General features: G+C 37.1%; 1 protein-coding gene across 1 annotated transcript in view; it reads left to right on the forward strand.

Annotated features, from left to right (window-relative positions):
* CFAP69 (cilia and flagella associated protein 69) overlaps positions 1 to 18508 on the forward strand; it is a 68898-nt gene that overhangs the window by 40725 nt on the left and 9665 nt on the right. The window contains exons 14-16 of the mRNA XM_022585264.2: positions 2553 to 2671; positions 4502 to 4620; positions 18109 to 18190. Coding sequence (XP_022440972.1) covers positions 2553 to 2671; positions 4502 to 4620; positions 18109 to 18190 — 320 coding nt within the window. The remainder of the gene's footprint in view (positions 1 to 2552; positions 2672 to 4501; positions 4621 to 18108; positions 18191 to 18508) is intronic.

An 18508-nucleotide genomic window follows, 5' to 3' on the forward strand; every position in this document is an offset into this window, starting at 1 on the left:
TCACTCTTCTAGGAGTAAAATCACCACTTTTTGGCCAGGCCTTTTGGAGTCATTTTAAAAGAGGATAACATTACATTTTGCAGTGCATTTGACATTACCAGAACACTGGTACACTGGTGTATACAGAAATGTACATAGGTTTTCTGATGTGAAATATCAGGATATCCTTAATTTTCAGCCTAGAGAGTTGACTGTGCTAAGTCACTTTATCTCCAACATACATACATGCGAGCTCAGTGTAAAATTCAGAACCCCTAAGCAGAAGCTTTCTACCTTTTGTTATTTAAAAAATAAATAGTTCTCTGGCCCTAATCTTTCCTGAATTTGAGAAGTAAGAGCTATATTTGTCATATCCATGTTCAGTGACTGCCTTATGAGAAGGTGATATAATTTGCTGGATGTCAATTAATTACAAATGCTTACTCAAAAACTCTCCTACCTGTTCAGTGCCTGCTCTTCCATCATTAGTGGATTGGGGTGGTGCCCTCTAATAATAATACTAGTAAGCAAAATGAGGATATTGAAAAGGGGGCTAGGCAAAAACATTCACTTTCTTGATGAGTTTACTGGGGGATGAGCAAACCTGAAAGTAGATTTTATCACTTCTGTGTACATTTCATGATACAGAACTCAGTGTGAAGGCCCCAGCCTAACTGGATGAATACAATTTCCCATATATCCAAGAAGAAGTCTTAATCTTACCTGGGTAGCAAGTGGGGAAGGGAAAGCAAATAGCAAGGGTTCTTTTCTTCTCAGGACCTTTCCCTTTAACTTGAAAGAAGCTGATCTTTATTATGTGAGTTCCTAGGGGCAGGAACCTTCTCTTACAGAGTAACAAATAGTAATTGCATTGTAAATGTAAATGTTTATACACCTGTTGTGTAGGCACTGGTGTCATAAACATGTATAGAACAGAACTCTCAGGACCTTGCCTTAATGAAAACAAAAGGAAAGATGTATGTCATAGGAAGATAGCATGCATTACCCTGCACTGTTAGTAAGGCACCTAGTGAGTAATACAGAGAGTAAATGCCACAGGGTGGTTTTCAATGCTGGGCAATCTTAACAAGAATCTTTATGAGTTAGGGTGTGAGGGTAAGGCTGATTTCAAGAGGAAAAAAAGAGAGAGAGAGAGAGAGAGAGAGAGAGAGAGAGAGAGAGATGGTCTTTCAAGCAAGGGGACAGCATAAACAGAGACATGAAGCCAAAATATACATGATGATGTGTTCAGAGCTAGCTTAAGTGGAGTCAAAGTTTTATGAAGACAAATAATATGAGATAAAGTTAATTGTCTAGTCAGAGGCCAAGCTAGAAAGAGTTTTGAATGGCATACCATAATAGAGTTTGAACTTCATTCTCTTTAAGCATGGGGAGCTATTAGTGGTTTGGATTAGGGAAGTTATATGTGCAATGCTATTTTAGAAAGAGGAAATCTGAAAAATATATCCAATGGTTAGAATAGAGCAAGGAGAAGGTAAATGTAGGGAGTTAAAGGATACCGAAATATTAAGAAAATAATTCAGTATTAACATAACATTTATTACAGACAACAGGGAAAGTGACATCCCTGTACACAGGTAGGAAGAAGAGGAGATAATCTAGAAAGGAGAAGCAGATGCAAGGCCAGCCAGGTTGGATTCCTAGAAGGTGTCCTAATAAGGGAGCATAGGCCCTCTGTCCATGGCATGCCTCTGCCCTGGCCTCCAGCATGCTCACCTAGCCTTCCTAGCCTCTGATCCTTCACCTGCTGTAATTCATCCTAACAGGACCAAGAATTCAGAGCCAACAGTGGAAATAGGCTGTGATTTCCATGGCCCTTTTACTTTGAAATATAGCTCCACACCTTCCTGCTAATGCCAGTGATCCCTTAGTAACTGAGGAAAAATGACTTTTGTTCCTTATACAAAGCTTAAAGGAAAAGTCCTTTTTTGAGGCAAAATTTTATTGTGAATGACATTCCATCAGCGTAAGTGGCTATTTTCAAGCCTTTTAAAATTTTGATTGGAAGAAGAGCTTTTAAAGAACATGGGAATATTGCTACCTAAGTTGTTGAAGATGCCTTCGAGTGGACATAAGGAGACGATGCAGAAAGAAGTAACAGGAATAGAAAACGTACTTAGGGATGTCTTCCACCTTTGCTTAAGATTGACCCTGTTAACCACAAGGACAAGAAGAGATGAGGCAAGGTATGATCAGGCATTTTGGTCATATATTTGCAAAGGCACACATCTTTGCCTCATGAAACTGCATATTTTCAAACAGTTTTGTTTGCTTGGTGAAGTATCAGGTTGTTAAGGGCTTCTTTTAATGACACGCCATTAATTATGTACTAGAAATTCTATATATATGGGGCTACTGATTGTATTGAGAGCCCAACGAATCCATTTATCATCTTCTGTCTACAGCTTCTAGGAAACCATACAATGAAAATAGCCCTTTTAAAAGTAATTTTTCTAGTTGAAATTTTATAAGAAAGAATTTCAGAACAGTAATTGATCAAAATAAAAATACAATGTTCAATAACTTTACATTCTTTAACTTTTTTCAATCAGGAATCTTTAAAAATACAATAAGCAAGTATAATGATAAGGAAGAGGCCATTCTTTTGGAAATTCAATCTGATATTTTACTTATTTTATCTGGTCTTTGTGAACATCATATTCCTAGGAAGGTATGTATGCCTGTGAATCAAAGTTTTGTTCAGATCTCTCAATCACATAACACTATGAACTTTTTCTTAGTAAATGTCCATAAATGTTGGTTTTTTTTAATCTTACGAAGATTTAATATTCTTTTTTAAGAGTATAATTACATACAGTAAAGTATATAGATCTTAAGTATATAGTTTGATAGGTTTTGACAAATATATACATCCATTTAACCAATATCACAATTAAAATATAGAATTTTTTTTTTTTTTTTTTCGGTACACGGGCCTCTCACTGTTGTGGCCTCTCCCGTTGTGGAGCACAGGCTCCGGACGCACAGGCTCAGGGGCCATGGCTCATGGGCCTAGCTGCTCTGCGGCATGTGGGATCTTCCTGGACCCGGGCACGAACCTGTGTCCCCTGCATCGGCAGGCAGACTCTCAACCACTGTGCCACCAGGGAAGCCCCAAATATAGAATATTTTTATCTCCCTGTAAAATTCTTTCGTGCCGCTTAGCAGCCATGCCCCCACTTGCCTACAGGCAACCACTTTTCTGATTTCTCTTCCCATAAATTAGTTTTGCCTATTTTTTAACTTTATATGAATGGAATCACATAATTATTTACTCTCTTAGTTCTGGTTTCTATCAGCCAGCACCATATTTCTGAAATATATCCATGTTGTTGCATGTATCAATAATTCATTCCTTTTTATTGCTGAATAGTATTGTATGAATACAACAAAATTTGTTTCTCTATTCCCTTATTAATAAACACTTAGGTTGATTCCATTTGGGACTACTATGTTTAAAACTTTAATTAACATTCTTGTACTAGTCTTTTTGTGGACATAATGCTTTCATTTCTCTTGGATAAATACCTAGGAGTGCAACTAATGGATCATAAGGTAGGTGTATGTTTTGAAGAAACTGGCAAATAGTTTTCCAGAGAGGCTGTACCATTATAAATGATGTTTTGGGTTTGAATTCGGTTCATACCTAAAATTAAAAGTTAGAAAAAGAGCTTAATTCCCTTTGATCTTTTTAATGCCATAGCAAACTCTGAGTCTCAGAGATTAATAACTTAAATAGCAAGACATAGATTTGGACAGATAAAAATTAAAAATTATGAAGGTTTCAATAGAGTGATTTGAGGGAGAGGCAAAAAGAACAGTAAACACATACTTAGCTCCAAGCTTTCGTGGAACTTCTTATATTCTATCACCCTGTGCCTGTGTTCTTCTGGAAAATACTCATAGTCTTGCTTACTGGGAACCAGAACTGAACGACAAGACAATGGGAAAGGTACTTGGTAACAGACAAATATTAATTGGTGAAAACATCACATAAATTATTAAAGGTTTTAACTGCTATTTATAAATTTATTTCTCTCTTGGGAACATTGGAAAATCTTCAATGATAGAATTTTAACCCCTTAAATTAGTTGTTGCTATCTAGTACTCATCTGACATGATGTTAGATTACATTCATTACAATGTGGAAGAAAACCATGGGAAAGGGTTAAAGGGTTAAAGAAAGGGTTAAAGGGTTAAAGAAAGGGTTAAAGAAAGGGTTAAAGGGTTAAAGAAAGAGAAAGGGAAAAAATATAAAGGGGCATTAAGCTGGCATGTTGATTGATATCCTCTCTAAAATGACTAGCTTTACAGTAATTTGTCTTAAATTCCTGAGAACAAGTGAGTACAAATTTAAAAAAGAAAAAATGTATTACAGTACTATTTTCCTAAAAATGTTGTTGTATTTTTCTGGTAGAAAAACTTTTAGGGGACAGGATGAAATGGGAAAGGAAAGGATTATTTATTTATTTCAAGAAATATTTTTAAATAAATCTCTTAGGAAATTTTTGGAACTGAAGGAGTGGATATAATTCTTCATGTAATGAAAACAGACCCCAAGAAGTTACAGAGTGGATTAGGCTATAATGTACTTCTTTTTAGTACACTGGACAGCATTTGGTGAGTATTACTGTACCCATGTTAGATAGAATCACAGTAAAAGAAAATTACCTCTTTTGGTAGCTATGTATGCCAATTTTCTTCCCTCAAAACTACAGCAGAAAGATAAGCCTTTTTCTTTTCAGTAGTCCAGAAATGACACTATCCTTTGGAAAGTAGTCTTGTCTATCACTCAAATATAAAACCATTCTTGTATCTAAACTTAAATCCTTGTTTTTTGTGATTTGAATGCGTTCCATTTTTCCCTGGCCTGGGAAAACACAAGCATCTACTATTACTCAAACACTATTCTTATTCTTGAAGACTGCTGAATTCCTCACTCATCTTATCTTAAAAAGTTGAAAACCAGTTGATTAGGTATTTCCTAATCAATATTGTTTCCCAAACATTTTAGCATTCCAAAGGGCAAATATATATATATATATATATATATATATACATATATATATATATATATATATACACTACTTTTCTTAACATTAATTTATGAAATTTTGTCTTTGGGAAAATTAGTTGAGTTTCCTATATCATTAACACTTAACACATTTCTTCTATTTGGGTAGAATTCATGAGAGCCACACTACAACACATTAGTTTAAAAACAAACAAAAAAACCCCTCATGACTGTAGACCAAATGGGCCTAACAGATGTATGTAGAACATTCTACCAACAACAGCAGAAAACACATTTTTTTTAATCACTGTGATATTGTGATTTATAATTTAAAAATATGTATTTGGTCCATTTCTAGTACAGAGCTCCTAAAATTCTTATAATTTCTTAATAAGAGCAATGGGAACATCTTTTGTTACAATATTTGCTCTTTTATCCTCAGTTCCTATAATAGTTTCAGAGTAATAAAGATGAAAGTAGTATCTTTTGTTATTCATAACAAGCCCCTTTCAACTACATCTGAGTTTACGTTAATGAGGTGATTTTTGGAAAGCCCCTAGATAACCACAGGATGGGAGCCTGGTTGCCAGGGGAACTAACTATATGGTTAATTAAAGGGTTGTAACTTTCAGCTCCACCCTCAACCTCCAGGGAGGGGAGAGAGGCTGAAAATTGAGTTTAACCATCAATGGCCACTGATTTCATCAATTACACCTACATAAAGAAGCCTCCATAAAAATCCTAAACTATGAGATTGAGAGAGCTTCCAGGTTGGTGAACACTTGGAGGTGCTGAAAGAGGGCGTGGAAGCTCCACGCCCCTTCCCCATATACCTTGCCCTGATCATCTCTTCCATCGGGCTGTTCCCAAGTTGGATCATTTTATAATAAACTAGTAATCTAGTAAGTAAACTATTTTCCTGAGATCTGTGAGCTACTCTATAGCTGTTTTATCAGAAGCACAGGTGACAACCTGGACCGGAATTTAAGGTTGGGGAAGGAAAGCAGCAGTCTTGTGGGACTGAACCCTTAACCTGTGAGATCTGATGCTAACCTAGGTAGATAGCTTCTGAATTGAACTGAATTGTTAGGACACCCAGTTAATGTCCACTGAGAATTGAAGAATTGGTTTGTGTAGGAAAAACCTACACATTTGGTGGCCCTAAGTGAAGTATTTAGAGTAGTTTTGAGAGGAGACACAGAGTTATTTTTCTTTTTTTTACAAACACAAATGGAGCATTCTCTAGGGTAAATCACATGTAAGGTCATAAAATAAGTCTTGAGAAATTTAAGAAGACTGAAATCATTCCTTTCTGACCACAACTGAATACAACTAGAAATCAATAACAAAAGGAAACCAGAAAAACTCACAAATGCATGGAAATCAAACAACACAGTCTTGAACAACCATTGGGTCAAAGACAAAAATAAAAGTGAAATTAGAAAATTTCTCAAGAAAAACTAAAATGAAAACACAGCATACCTAAACTTACGTGGTACAGCAAAAGCAGCACTAAGAGGGAAGTTTATAGTGAAAAATCCCTGTGTTTAAAAAGAGTCAAACATCCTAACTTTACACCTTAATGAACTATAAAACAGAACAAACCAAGCCCAAAGTTATCAGAACAAAGGAAATGATAACAATTACAGCAGAAATAAATGAAATAGAGAACAGAAAAACTCAACAAAACCAAGAGTTGCTTCTCTGAAGAGAGAAAACTTTTTTGAAAATTGACAAAACTTTAGCTAAACTAAGAGAAAAAGAGAGAAGACTGAAATAAAATTATAAATGAAAGAGAAGACATCACAACAGATAACACAGAAATAAAAAAGATCATAAGGGACCGTTATAAACCATCTGCCAACAAATTGGAGAACATAGAAGAAATGGATAAATTCCTAGAAATATACAATGTACTGACACTGAATCAAGAGGAAATAAAAAGCCTGAACAGATCAAAAACAATAAGGAGATTGAATCAGTAATCAAGAACCTCCCAGCCAAAAAAGCCCACGTCCAGAGAGCTTCACATGTGATTTTTACCAAAAATTTTAAGAAGAATTATTCTGAAAGGTAGGAGAATAGGGAACACTTCTGAACTCATTTTATGAGGCCAGCATCACCATAATACCAAAGCCAGACAAAGACATCGTAAAAAAGAATTGGGAGTTCCTTGGTAGTCCAGGGGTTAGGACTTGGCACTTTCACTGCCATGGGCCTGGGTTCGATCCCTGGTCAGGGAACTAAGATCCTGCAATCCATGCAGTGTGGCCAAAAAAAAGAGAGAGAACTACAGACCAATATCCCTGATGAACATGAAAGCAAAAATCCTCTAGAAAATATTAGTAAACTGAATTCAACAGCACATTAAAAGGATTATACACCATGACCAAGTGGAATTTATCCCTGGAAAGCAAGAATAGTTCTATATATGCGTATTAGTCAATGTGATATACCACATTAATGCGGTATATCACAAAAGGACAAAAATCACATAATTATCTCAATGTATACAGAAAAAGCATTTGACAGAATTCAACACCCTTTCATGATAAAAACTCTCAATAAATTAGGTGGAGAAGGAATTTACCTCAACACAATAAAGGCTGTATGTGAAAAGGCCACAGCTAATATCACACTGAATGGTGAAAAGCTGAAAGCTTTTTCTCTAAGATCTGTATAAGGCAAGGATCCCCACTCTCACCACTTCTACTCAATATAGTACTATAAGTCCTACCCAGAGCAGTTAGGCAAGAAAAAATAAATAAAAGGCATCCAAATCAGAAAGAAAAAGGTAAAATTATCTCTGCAGATGACATGATCTTATATGTAAAAAACACTAAAGACTCCACCAAAAAACTGTTAGAACTAATAAATGAATTCAGTAAATTTGTAGGATACAAAATTAACATATAAAAATCAGTTGCATTTCTATACACCAATAATGAACTACTCCAAAATAAGGAAATTAGGAAAATAATCACATTTGCAACTTCTAAGAATAAAATACTTAAAAATAAACATAACCAAGGGGTGAAAGACATAGTGGTACAGCCACTGTGGAAAACAGTATGGAGGTTCCTCAGAAAACGAAAGATAGAACTACCATATGATCCAGTAATCTCATTTCTGGGTATATATCCAGAAAAATTGAAATCAGGATCTTGAAGAGATCTTATGTTCATTGCAGCATTATTCACAATAGCAAAGATACAGAAACCACCCAAATGTCCATCAACAGATGAATGAATAAAGAAAATGTGGTATATGCATACAATGGAATATTACTCAGCTTTAAAAGAGAAGGAAATCCTACCATTTGCAAGAACATGGATGGACCTAGAAGACATTATGCTAAGTGAAATAAGTCATTCACAGAAGGATATCTCTTATACATAATTTCTCTTATAAAAGGCATCTAAGGGCTTCCTTGGTGGTGCAGTGGTTGAGAGTCCGCCTGCCGATGCAGGGGACACGGGATTGTGACCCGGGCCGGGAAGATCCCACATGCCACGGAGCGGCTGGGCCCGTGAGCCATGGCCGCTGAGCCTGCGCGTCCGGAGCCTGTGCTCAGCAACAGGAGAGGCCACAACAGTGAGAGGCCCGCGTACCGCAAAAAAAAAAAAAAAAAAAAGCATCTAAAATAGTCTAAAGTGTAGAAGTAGATAACAGTATGTAGACAGTGGAATGATGGAGTGAGGGAGGCATGAGGTGTTATCGTTCACCAGGTATAATGTTATAGTCATACAAGATTAGTAAATTCCAGAGATCTGCAGTACAACACTGCCCATAGATCTGCTCTATAATATAGCGGCTATAGTTAAGGTAAGGTATTGTGTGTACTTAAACATTTGTTAAGCGCATGGATCTAGTATGTTCAGTGGTCTTACTACTAAAAAAAAAAAAAAAAAAAATACCACAGAGGGATACAAGGAAACTTTTAGTGGTGATGAATATTTTTATTACCTGGATTGTGGTGATAGTAACACAAGTATATACATATGTGCAAACTCACCAAATTATATATAATAATTATATGCAGATTTTAAAATTCCAGTTATACTTCAGTAAACATGGGGTGGGGGGAAACTCTGATGAATATTACTTTCCATAAGATGAAGTAACTAGATTTATCCCCTGCAAATTCTCTGTTTATATAGAGAGCTGGAATACTCAGCTCTCTTCCAGATACACATAAACAATGGGGCTAATCAAATATCTAGTTTCTTTTTTACTGCAGAGAAGAGAGGGATATAGTGATAAAATGATAACCTGATCTTAGGTTTCAACAGCAAAGTCTTATTGACCAAAGTGCTGTATTAAGCATAGTAAAAAATTTAGAGATGAATATTAATGAGTACCATCCTTACTATCTACCAGTACATTGGGATTCAGTGGTTACTGCAGAAAATGACTTGATGTTTTATCCCTTTTTTATTTAATACCTCACAGTTATACTAAGATAAAGATAAATAGTTTTATTTATCTGTATCTTTTATTACAGCACAACTCAAATCCCTTTGGCTAAGAGATAAGTGATAAGTCCAATGTTTAATTAGTAACACTGGGCATCGGATCTTTTTCCTTTTCTTAGGAACTTAACTGAGGAGTTCTTGTCTATTCATTTGCATCATGAAAGGACTTTACATTTTATCGAACACTTTTACTTCTATTGAGATATCATATAGTATTTCTCCTTTATTCTGTTAATGTGGTCCATCACATTGTATGCCTTGAATAAGTCTGACCTGTTTGTGGTGTATTATTTCTTTTTCTATGTTGTTGGATTCAATTAGCTAATGTTTTTAGATTTTTTTTTTTGGTACCATGTAATGTGAGTTTAATTTTCCTTTTTATTAATGTTCTATGGATGGTTTTGGTATTTAGTTTATTTTGACCTCAGAAAACAGGAAATATTTTTTCTAGAAAGAGTTTGCGTAAGATTGTTTTCATATCTTTCTTAAATAATTTGTGGAATTCACCAATTAAGTCATCTGTGCCTGGAGTTCTCTTTGTAGAAAGATTCTGAAGTATAGATTTCATTTCTTTAATATGTGTGTGTCTATTAAGGTTTTCTAGCATAGGCTCTGATGTCTTTTCCTAGGCACTCATTTATTTTGTCTGAATTTTCATATTTACTCTCATAAGGCTATTTTTAATATCCTCTTAGGATTTTTAATGTCTGTAGGATACAAAGTGATGCTTTCTTTTCCTTTCTTGGTATTAATCATTTCTGCCTTCTCCTTCTGGTTTTTTTCTTGATGGGTTTCACCAGGAGTTGATCAATATTATTAGTCTTTTTTTTTTTTTTTTTGGTACACGGGCCTCTCACTGCTGTGGCCTCTCCCGTTGCGGAGCACAGGCTCCAGACACGCAGGCTCAGCGGCCATGGCTCACGGGCCTAGCTGCTCCGCGGCATGTGGGATCTTCCCGGACCAGGGCACGAACCCATGTGCCCTGCATTGGCAGGCGGACTCTTAACCACTGCGCCACCAGGGAAGCCCTATTAGTCTTTTTAAAGAATCAATTTGTGTGCGTTATTATTTCTATTTTATTTTGTTTTATATTTAATTTATTTCTGTGGGTTTTTTTCTTTCATTCAATTTCACCTTTTCTATTTCTTTTGTTTTTCTGGAATTTAATTTTATTTATTTTTTTATACAGCAGTTCTTATTAGTCATCCGTTTTATACACATCAGTGTATACATGTCAATCCCAATCTCCCAATTCATCACACCACCACCCCCATGCCCCTGCCGCTGTCCCCCCTTAGTATTCATACGTTTGTTCTCTACATCTGTGTCTCCATTTCTGTCCTGCAAACTGGTTCATCTGTACCATTTTTCTAGGTTCAACATATATGTGTCAATAAATGATATTTGTTTTTCTCTTTCTGACTTACTTCACTCTGTATGACAGTCTCTAGATCCATCCATGTCTCTACAAATGACTCAACTTCGTTCCTTTTTATGGCTGAGTAATATTCCATTGTCTATGTTTACCACAGCTTCTTTATCCATTCGTCTGTCGATGGGCATTTAGGTTCCTTCCATGACCTGGCTATTGTAAATAGTGCTGCAATGAATATTGGGGTGAATGTGTCTTTTTGAATTATGGTTTTCTCTGGGTATATGCCCAGTAGTGGGATTGCTAGATCATATGTTAATTCTACTTTTAGGTTTTTAAGGAACCTCCATACTGTTCTCCATAGTGGCTGTATCAATTTACATTCCCACTAACAGTGCAAGAGGGTCCACTTTTCTCCAGACCCTCTCCAGCATTTGTTGATTGCAGATTTTCTGATGATGCCCATTCTAACTGGTGTGAGGTGATACCTCATTGTAGGTTTGATTTGCATTTCTCTAATAATTACTGATGTTGAGCAGCTTTTCATGTGCTTCTTGGCCATCTGTATGTCTTCTTTGGAGAAATGTCTATTTAGGTCTTCTTCCCATTTTTGGATTGGGTTGTTTGTTTCTTTAATATTGAGCTGTGTGAGCTGTTTATATACATTGGAGATTCATCCTTTGTCCGTTGATTCATTTGGAAATATTTTCTCCCATTCAGAGGGCTGTTGTTTCGTCTTGTTTATGGTTTCCTTTGCTGTGCAAAAGGTTTGAAGTTTCATTAGGTCCCATTTGTTTATTTTTCGTTTTATTTCCATTACTCTAGGAGGTAGATCAAAAAAGATCTTGCTGTGGTTTATGTCAAAGAGTGTTCTTCCTATGTTTTCCTCTAAGAGTTTTATAGTGTCTGGCCTTACATTTAGGTCTCTAATCCATTTTGAGTTTATTTTTGTGTATGGTGTTAGGGAGTGTTGTAATTTCATTCTTTTACATGTAGCTGTGCAGTTTTCCTAGCACCACTTATTGAAGAGACTGTCTTTTCTGCATTGTATATCCTTGCCTCTTTTGTCATAGATTAGTTGACCATAGGTGCGTGGGTTTATCTCTGGGCTTTCTATCTTGTTCCATTGATCTATGTATCTGTTTTTGTGCCAGTACCATACTGTGTTGATTACTGTAGCTTTGTAGTAGTCTGAAGTTAGGGAGTCTGATTCTTCCAGCTCCGTTTTTTTCCCTCAAGACTGCTTTGGCTATTCGGGGTCTTTTGTGTCTCCATACAAATTTTAAATTTTTTATTCTAGTTCTGTAAAAATGCCATTGGTAATTTGATAGGGATTGCATTGAATCTGTAGATTGCTTTGGGGAGTATAGTCATTTTCACAGTATTGATTCTTCCAATCCAAGAACATGGTATATCTCTCCATCTGTTTGTACCCTCTTTAATTTCTTTCATCAGTGTCTTATCGTCTTCTGCATACAGGTCTTTTGTCTCCCTAGGTAGGTTTATTCCTAGGTATTTTATTCTTTTTGTTGCAGTGGTAAATGGGAGTGTTTCCTTAATTTCTCTTTCACATTTTTCATCATTAGTATATAGGAATGCAAGAGATTTCTGTGAATTAATTTTGTATCCTGCAACTTTACCAAATACATTGATTAGCTCTAGTAGTTTTCTGGTGGCATCTTTAGTATTCTCTATGTATAGTATCATGTCATCGGCAAACAGTGACAGTTTTACTTCTTCTTTTCCAATTTGGATTCCTTTTCTTTCTTTTTCTTCTCTGATTGCTGTGGTTAGGACTTCCAAAACTATGTTGAATAATAGTGGTGAGAGTGGACATCCTTGTGTCGTTCCTGATCTTAGAGGAAATGCTTTCAATTTTTCACCATTGAGAATGATGTTTGCTATGGGTTTGTTGTATATGGCCTTTATTATTTTGAGGTAGGTTCCCTCTCTGCCCACTTTCTGGAGAGTTTTTATCATAAATTGTTGTTGAATTTTGTCAAAAGCTTTTTCTGCATCTATTGAGATGATCATATGGTTTTTATTCTTCAGTTTGTTAATATGGTGTATCATATTGATTGATTTTCATATATTGAAGAATTCTTGCATCCCTGGGATAAGTCCCACTTGATCATGGTGTATGATCCTTTTAATGTGTTGTTGGATTCTGTTTGCTAGTATTTTGTTGAGGATATTTGCATCTATATTTATCAGTGTTACTGGTCTGTAATTTTCTTTTTTTGTAGTATCTGTCTGGTTTTGGTATCAGGTTATGGTGGCCTCATAAAATGAGTTTGGGAGTGTTCCTTCCCCTGCAATTTTTTGGAAGAGTTTGAGAAGGATGGGTGTTAGCTCTTCTCCAAATGTTTGGTAGAATTCACCTGTGAAGCCATCTGGTCCTGGACTTTTGTTTGTTGGAAGATTTTTAATCACAGTTTCAATTTCATTATTTGTGATTAGTCTGTTCATATTTTCTACTTCTTCCTGGTTCAGTCTTGGAAGGTTATACCTTTCTAAGAATTTGTCCATTTTTTCCAGGTTTTCCATTTTATTGGCATAGAGTTGCTTGTAGTAGGCTCTTAGGATGCTTTGTATTTCTGCGGTGTCTGTTGTAGTTTCTCCTTTTTCATTTCTAATTTTATTGATTTGAGGCCTCTCCCTCTTTTTCTTGATGAGTCTGGCTAATGGTTTATCAATTTTGTTTATCTTCTCAAAGAACCAGCTTTTAGTTTTATTGATCTTTGCTATTGTTTTCTTTGTTTCTATATCATTTATTTCTGCTCTCATCTTTATGATTTATTTCCTTCTGCTAACTTTGGGTTTTGTTTGTTCTTCTTTCTCTAGTTCCTTTACATGTAAGTTTAGATTGTTTATTTGAGATTTTTCTTGTTTCTTGAGGTAGGCTTGTATAGCTAAAAACTTCCCTCTTTGAACTGCTCTTGCTGCATCCCATAGGTTTTGGATCATCGTGTTTTCATTTTCATTTGTCTCTAGGTATTTTTTGATGTCCTCATTGATTTCTTCAGTGGTCTCTTGGTTATTTAGTAACGTATTGTTTAGCCTGCATGTGTTTGTGTTTTTTACGTTTTTTTCCCTGTAACTGATATCTAATCACATAGTGTTGTGGTCAGAAAAGATGCTTGATATGATTTCTATTTCCTTAAATTTACTGAGGCTTGATTTGTGACCCAGGTTGTGATCTATCCTGGTGAATGTTCCTTGTGCACTTGAGAAGAAAGTGTAATGGAATGTCCTATAAATATCAATTAAATCTATCTGGTCTATTGTGTCATTTAAAGCTTCTGTTTCCTTATTTATTTTCATTTTGGATATCTGTCCATTGTTGTAAGTGAGGTGTTAAAATCCCCCACTGTTATTGTGTTACTGTCGATTTCCCCTTTTATAGCTGTTAGCAGTTGCCTTATGTATTGAGATGCTCCTATGTTGTGTGCATATATATTTATAATTGTTATATTTTCTTTTTGCATTGATCCCTTCCCCATAATGTAGTGTCCTTACTTGTCTCTTGTAACATTCTTTATTTTAAAGTGTATTTTATCTGATATGAGCATTGCCACTCCAGCTGTCTTTTGATTTCTGTTTGCATGGAATATCTTTTTCCATCCTCTTACTTTCAGTCTGTACGTGTCCCTAGGTCTGAAGTGGGTCTCTTGTAGACAGCATATATATGGGTCTTGTTTTTGTATCCATTCAGCAAGCCTGTGTATTTTGGTTGGAGCATTTAATCCATTCACGTTTAAGGTTATTATCGATATGTATGTTCCTATTACCATTTTCTTAATCATTTTGGGTTTGTTTTTGTAGGTCCTTTTCTTCTCTTGTGTTTCACACTTAGAGAAGTTCCTTTAGCATTTGTTGTAGAGCTGGTTTGGTGGTGCTGAATTCTCTTGGCTTTTGCTTGTCTGTAAAGCTTTTGATTTCTCCATTCAATCTGAATGAGATCCTTGCTCGGTAGAGTAATCTTGGTTGTAGGTTTTCCCTTTCATCACTTTAAGTATGTCATGCCACTCCCTTGTGGCTTGTAGAGTTTCTGCTGAGAAATCAGCTGTTAACCTTATGGGAGTTCCCTTGTATGTTATTTGTCATTTTTCCCTTGCTGCTTTTAATATTTTTACTTTGTCCTTAATTTTTGCCAATTTGATTACTATGTGTCTCAGCGTGTTTCTCTTTGGGTTTATCCTGTATGGGACTCTCTGCGCTTCCTGGACTTGGGTGGCTATTTCCTTTCCCATGTTAGGGAAGTTCTGGACTATAATCTCTTCACATATTTTCTCAGGTCATTTCTCTGTCTCTTCTCCTTCTGGGACCCCTATAATGCAAATGTAGTTGCATTTATTGTTGTCCCAGTGGTGTCTTAGGCTGTCTTCATTTCTTTTCATTCTTTTCTCTTTATTCTGTTCTGCAGCAGTGAATTCCACCATTCTGTCTTCCAGGTCACTTATCCGTTCTTCTGCCTCAGTTATTCTGCTATTGATTCCTTCTCATGTAGTCTTCATTTCATTTATTGTATTGTTCATCTCTGTTTGTTCTTTCATTTTTCTTGGTCTTTGTTATACATTTCTTGCATCTTTTCAATCTTTGCTGGCATTCTTTTTCCAAGGTCCTGGATCATCTTCACTATCATTATTCTGAATTCTTTTTCTGGAAGGTTGCCTATCTCCACTTCATTTAGTTGTTTTTCTGGGGTTTTATCTTGTTCCTTCATCTGGTACATAGCCTTCTGCCTTTTCATTTTGTCTGTCTTTCTATGAATGTGGTTTTTGTTTCACAGGCTGCAGGATTGTAGTTCTTCTGCTATCTGCCCTCTGGTGGATGAGGCTATCTAAGAGGGTTGTGCAAGTTTTCCGATGGGAGGGACTGGTGGTGGGTAGAGCTGGCTTTTGCTCTGGTGGGCAGAGCTCAGTAAAACTTTAATCCGCTTGCCTGCTGATGGGTGGGGCTGGGTCCCCTCCCTGTTGGTTGTTTGCCCTGAAGCAACCAAACACTGGAGCCTACCCAGGCTCTTTTGTGGGGCTAATGGCGGACTCTGGGAGGGCTCACGCCAAGGAGTACTTCCCAGAATTTCTGCTGCCAGTGTCCTTGTCCTCACAGTGAGACAGACCCGCCCCCATCTCTGCAGAAGACCCCCTAGCAGTAGCAGTAGGTCTGGTTCAGTCTCTGTGGGGTCACTGCTCCTTCCCCTGGGTCCCGATGCACACACTACTTTGTGTGTGCCCTCCAAGAGTGGAGTCTCTGTTTCCCCCAGTCCTGTCAAAGTCCTGCAGTCAAATCCTGCTAGCCTTCAAAGTCTGATTCTCTAGGAATTCTTCCTCCTGTTGCCCAACCCCCAGTTTCAGAGGGCTGACATGGGGCCCAAAACCTTCACTCCAGTGGGTGGACTTCTGTGGAATGTGTTCTCCACTTTGTGGGTCACCCACCCAGCAGTTGTGAGATTTGATTTTATTGTGATTGCGCCCCTCCTACCATCTCATTGTGGCTTCTCCTTTGTCTTTGGATGTGGGGTATCTTTTTTGGTGAGTTCCAGTGTCTTCCTGTCGATGACTGTTCAGCAGTTAGTTGTTATTCCAGTGTTCTTACAAGAGGGAGTGAGAGCATGTCCTTCCTCTCCACCATCTTGAACCAATCTCAACCTTTTCTATTTCTTGAGATAGATGCCAGGATCATTGGTTTTCAACCTTTCTTCTGTTCTAATATATCCATCTAAGGCTATAAAATCTCCTGTAAACCGAGTTTCCATATGTTCTATTTGTATTATCATTATGTTCAAACTATTTTCAGTGTGATTTTCTTTTCAATCTATGTGAATTTTAGAAGTATATTATTTAATTTCTGAACAGAGAAGCATGTTCTATTTTTTTCTCTTTTTGTAATTGTTATGAATTAAAGAGTCTAAAGGCAGCCCATGATAGGCATCAGAGAGTACTACTTCAAAAGTGGGGAAAAAAAAAGTGTGATTCATACCCATAGGTTGTAAGACCTGGAAGCACCTGAGTGAGAGGGGCCAAGCTGATGGCCTTTATGCACTGACCCTCACACAACCACCGTCACAAAACAGCCAGCAGAAACAGCGTCTCTTTTTTTTTTTTTTTTTTTGCGGTACGCGGGCCTCTCATTGTTGTGGCCTCTCCTGTTGCAGAGCACAGGCTCCGGACACGCAGGCTCAGCGGCCATGGCTCACGGGACCAGCCACTCCGCGGCATGTGGGATCTTCCCGGACCGGGGCACGAACTCGTGTCCCCTGCGTTGGCAGGCGGACTCTCAACCACTGCGCCACCAGGGAAGCCCGGGTCTCTTTTTTTTTTTGAAGAGGGATCCATGTTAAATAATTATCACATTATTATTGAATGATAGATAGATAGATACCACGTTAAATAGGAAGGGTATACAATACAGTTTGACCCCAGCAGGCTTGCAAGGCCTGGGAGGGCTAGAGGGAGATTAGGCTCTGTTTACCAACACCACCACCAGCACCAGCCTATTCAGCCCATATCCACCCCCCACCCAGGAAAACAGTGAAAGTAGCCCTGACAGCAACTTCAGTCCCTCACTCCATATGAGCTGCACAGGCCTAAGCAGCAGGCACTTCAGCAAATAATATCATATGCAAAGAAGGGATGTAATTAAAAACAACAAATGTTTCAGGCATGCCAGCACTGTAAAAGATAGACAGTAAGTGAATAAAGCTTGAAGAAAAAGTTAATAGAGCAACAGAGGAGACCTTTAAGAATAATTAATATCAGGAAAGCAGAGGAGAATATTGCATCTACAGAAAAGAAATAGGCAGTTATGAAAAATAATTAAACAATATTAGTGTTTAAATAGTCGAAATTAAACTACACTGACAAAGTCTCTTTAAAGTTCAATTTTTTTTTTTTTTTTTTGCGGTACGTGGGCCTCTCACTGCCATGGCCCCTCCCGTTGCGGAGCACAGGCTCCGGACGCGCAGGCTCAGCGACCATGGCTCACGGGCCCAGCCACTCTGCGGCATGTGGGATCTTCCCGGACCGGGGCACGAACCCGTGTCCTCTGCATCGGCAGGTGGACTCTCAACCACTGTGCCACCAGGGAAGCCCCAAAGTTCAATTTTTTAAGCAAAGAAATTAACTACTTGATTTAAGGAAATGAAGAAAAAATATTCTTTGAAAAGATTTTTTAATAGAAATAGACTCACAAATTGAATTGAACAATAAAGCCTTGTTAAATGAATAACTTTCTTTTTACTTAAGGTGCTGCATTTTTGGATGTTACCCCTCAGAGGATTACTTTCTTGAAAAGGAAGGCATTTTTCTCCTTTTGGATTTAATGGCAGTAAGTATGATTATAACAATTGTGAACAAAAAATAAATGTCTTTATTAACTTTCCAAACTGAGTATCACAGAACACTACTCTGTGATTAAATGTGCCCTCAAATAGTGTTCAAATATTTGTTTTAAACAAAAATCCCTCCTGGAGTTTCATAGTATGCATTGGCATAGTAGAGTCTGAAAATTCCTCCAGTGAAGAAACCAGTTTACTTAGGTCAGTGTTCGCAAACACATGACAGCCGAGAATTTGTTCTGTCTTGTTTTGTTTTTCCCCATGAAACTTTAAAGAAACAGCTAGATTATTTAAAAATCAATAATCAT

The sequence above is a fragment of the Delphinapterus leucas genome, chromosome 9, assembly GCF_059928025.1.
Source record: "Delphinapterus leucas isolate spDelLeu-1000000601 "Yukka" chromosome 9, BTC_Dleu_Yukka2, whole genome shotgun sequence".
Lineage (NCBI taxonomy): Eukaryota > Metazoa > Chordata > Mammalia > Artiodactyla > Monodontidae > Delphinapterus > Delphinapterus leucas.